The sequence below is a fragment of the Otolemur garnettii genome, unplaced genomic scaffold, assembly GCF_000181295.1.
Source record: "Otolemur garnettii isolate 467f Iridium unplaced genomic scaffold, OtoGar3 scaffold00259, whole genome shotgun sequence".
In the NCBI taxonomy this organism is placed as follows: Eukaryota; Metazoa; Chordata; class Mammalia; order Primates; family Galagidae; genus Otolemur; species Otolemur garnettii.
In genome coordinates, this window is record NW_003852654.1 from 730,652 (window position 1) to 731,932 (window position 1,281).

At 36.1% G+C, this 1,281-nt stretch overlaps 1 protein-coding gene across 1 annotated transcript in view; it reads left to right on the top strand.

Moving 5' to 3' along the window:
• Positions 1 to 1,281, top strand: part of VBP1 (VHL binding protein 1) — a 61,175-nt gene that overhangs the window by 27,984 nt on the left and 31,910 nt on the right. Inside the window, exon 3 of the mRNA XM_023508563.1 lies at positions 199 to 265. Coding sequence (XP_023364331.1) covers positions 199 to 265 — 67 coding nt within the window. The remainder of the gene's footprint in view (positions 1 to 198; positions 266 to 1,281) is intronic.

Genomic DNA, 1,281 nt, shown 5'->3' on the forward strand with positions numbered 1-1,281 from the left:
GCTATTTTTTGGTTGCAGCCATCATTGTTGTTTGGCAGGTCCGGGCTGGGGATTTGAACCCACCACCTTAGGTGTACGTGGCTGGTGCCTTAGCCGGTTGAGCTATAGGCACCGAGCCAAATGCAGAACTTCTAAGACCATGTTCTAGTGTTTATTCTTGCCTGCAAAATATTAAGTTAACCTTTTTCTTATTCACAGGCTAAAAGGTCAGATTCCTGAAATTAAACAGACTTTGGAAATTCTAAAATACATGCAGAAGAAAAAAGTAAGTGCATTTTTATTTGTAAACATGAGCAAACCAGGAATGTTAGCAGAAACTCATCTTCTTTGAATCTTTGATCTACGGTGTTTGATCTATATTGTGGAATCCAGTCTGCCACCTTAAGAACATAACACTAATATAGGTATTGTGAAAAAAAAATATATATATAAATAGGTATTGTGCTTCTGTAATAAACAGGGCTTTGTTGTCTTCCTCTAAAAGACAGGTTTAATTCTAGAGTCCAAAGTTGGGTAAGTTTACTTACATTTAGTGTTTCAAAAGTTAAATGCAATTTGGGGCAGTGCCTGTGGCTCAAAGGAGTAGGATGCTGGCCCCATATGCGAAAGGTTGTGGGTTCAAACCCAGCCCTAGCCAAAAATTGCAAAAAAAAAAAAAAAAAGTTAAATGCAATTTGAAATTGTTTTATGCACAAAGAAAATTTTATTTTGAGGTGGCAGCATCTAAAGGCTTTTTGTTTTTCTTCTTTCTAGGAATAATGAGTAAGTCCAAGGTTTATAGAGCTAGAAAGAATCCTAGAAGTTATGTTTCAGGTTCTTATTTTATAGTTGAGGAAATAATCATAGAGAAGTTATACCTGACCAGTGTCCACATAACTAGTTACTGCCAGAACTAAATTTGAGAGTCTTCTGTCTTAATCTAGTACTCATTAAATAAAAGCAGGCTATAAAGATTAAATCACATCAATAATTGTATTTAAAAGATTGTGTGTGCATATGATTTATCAATTCAGTGGTAGAAAAACTACATTTCTTGCATGTTATTATATGTGGTGAACTTTGTAAGAGACTTCAGAAACTAGTGGGCATGAAGCACTGGGAAATGATAATAGTGGCTAATTCTTGCATAGCACTTTCTCTGTGTGTCAGACAGTGTTGAGTGTGTGTGTGTGAAAGAGAGAGAGAGAGAGCACTCAGTTCTTACAACTGCCTTTGTAGATACAGGGACTGTTACTTTCCTCATTTTACAGATGAGGAAACTGAGATTCAGGTTAAGTGAGG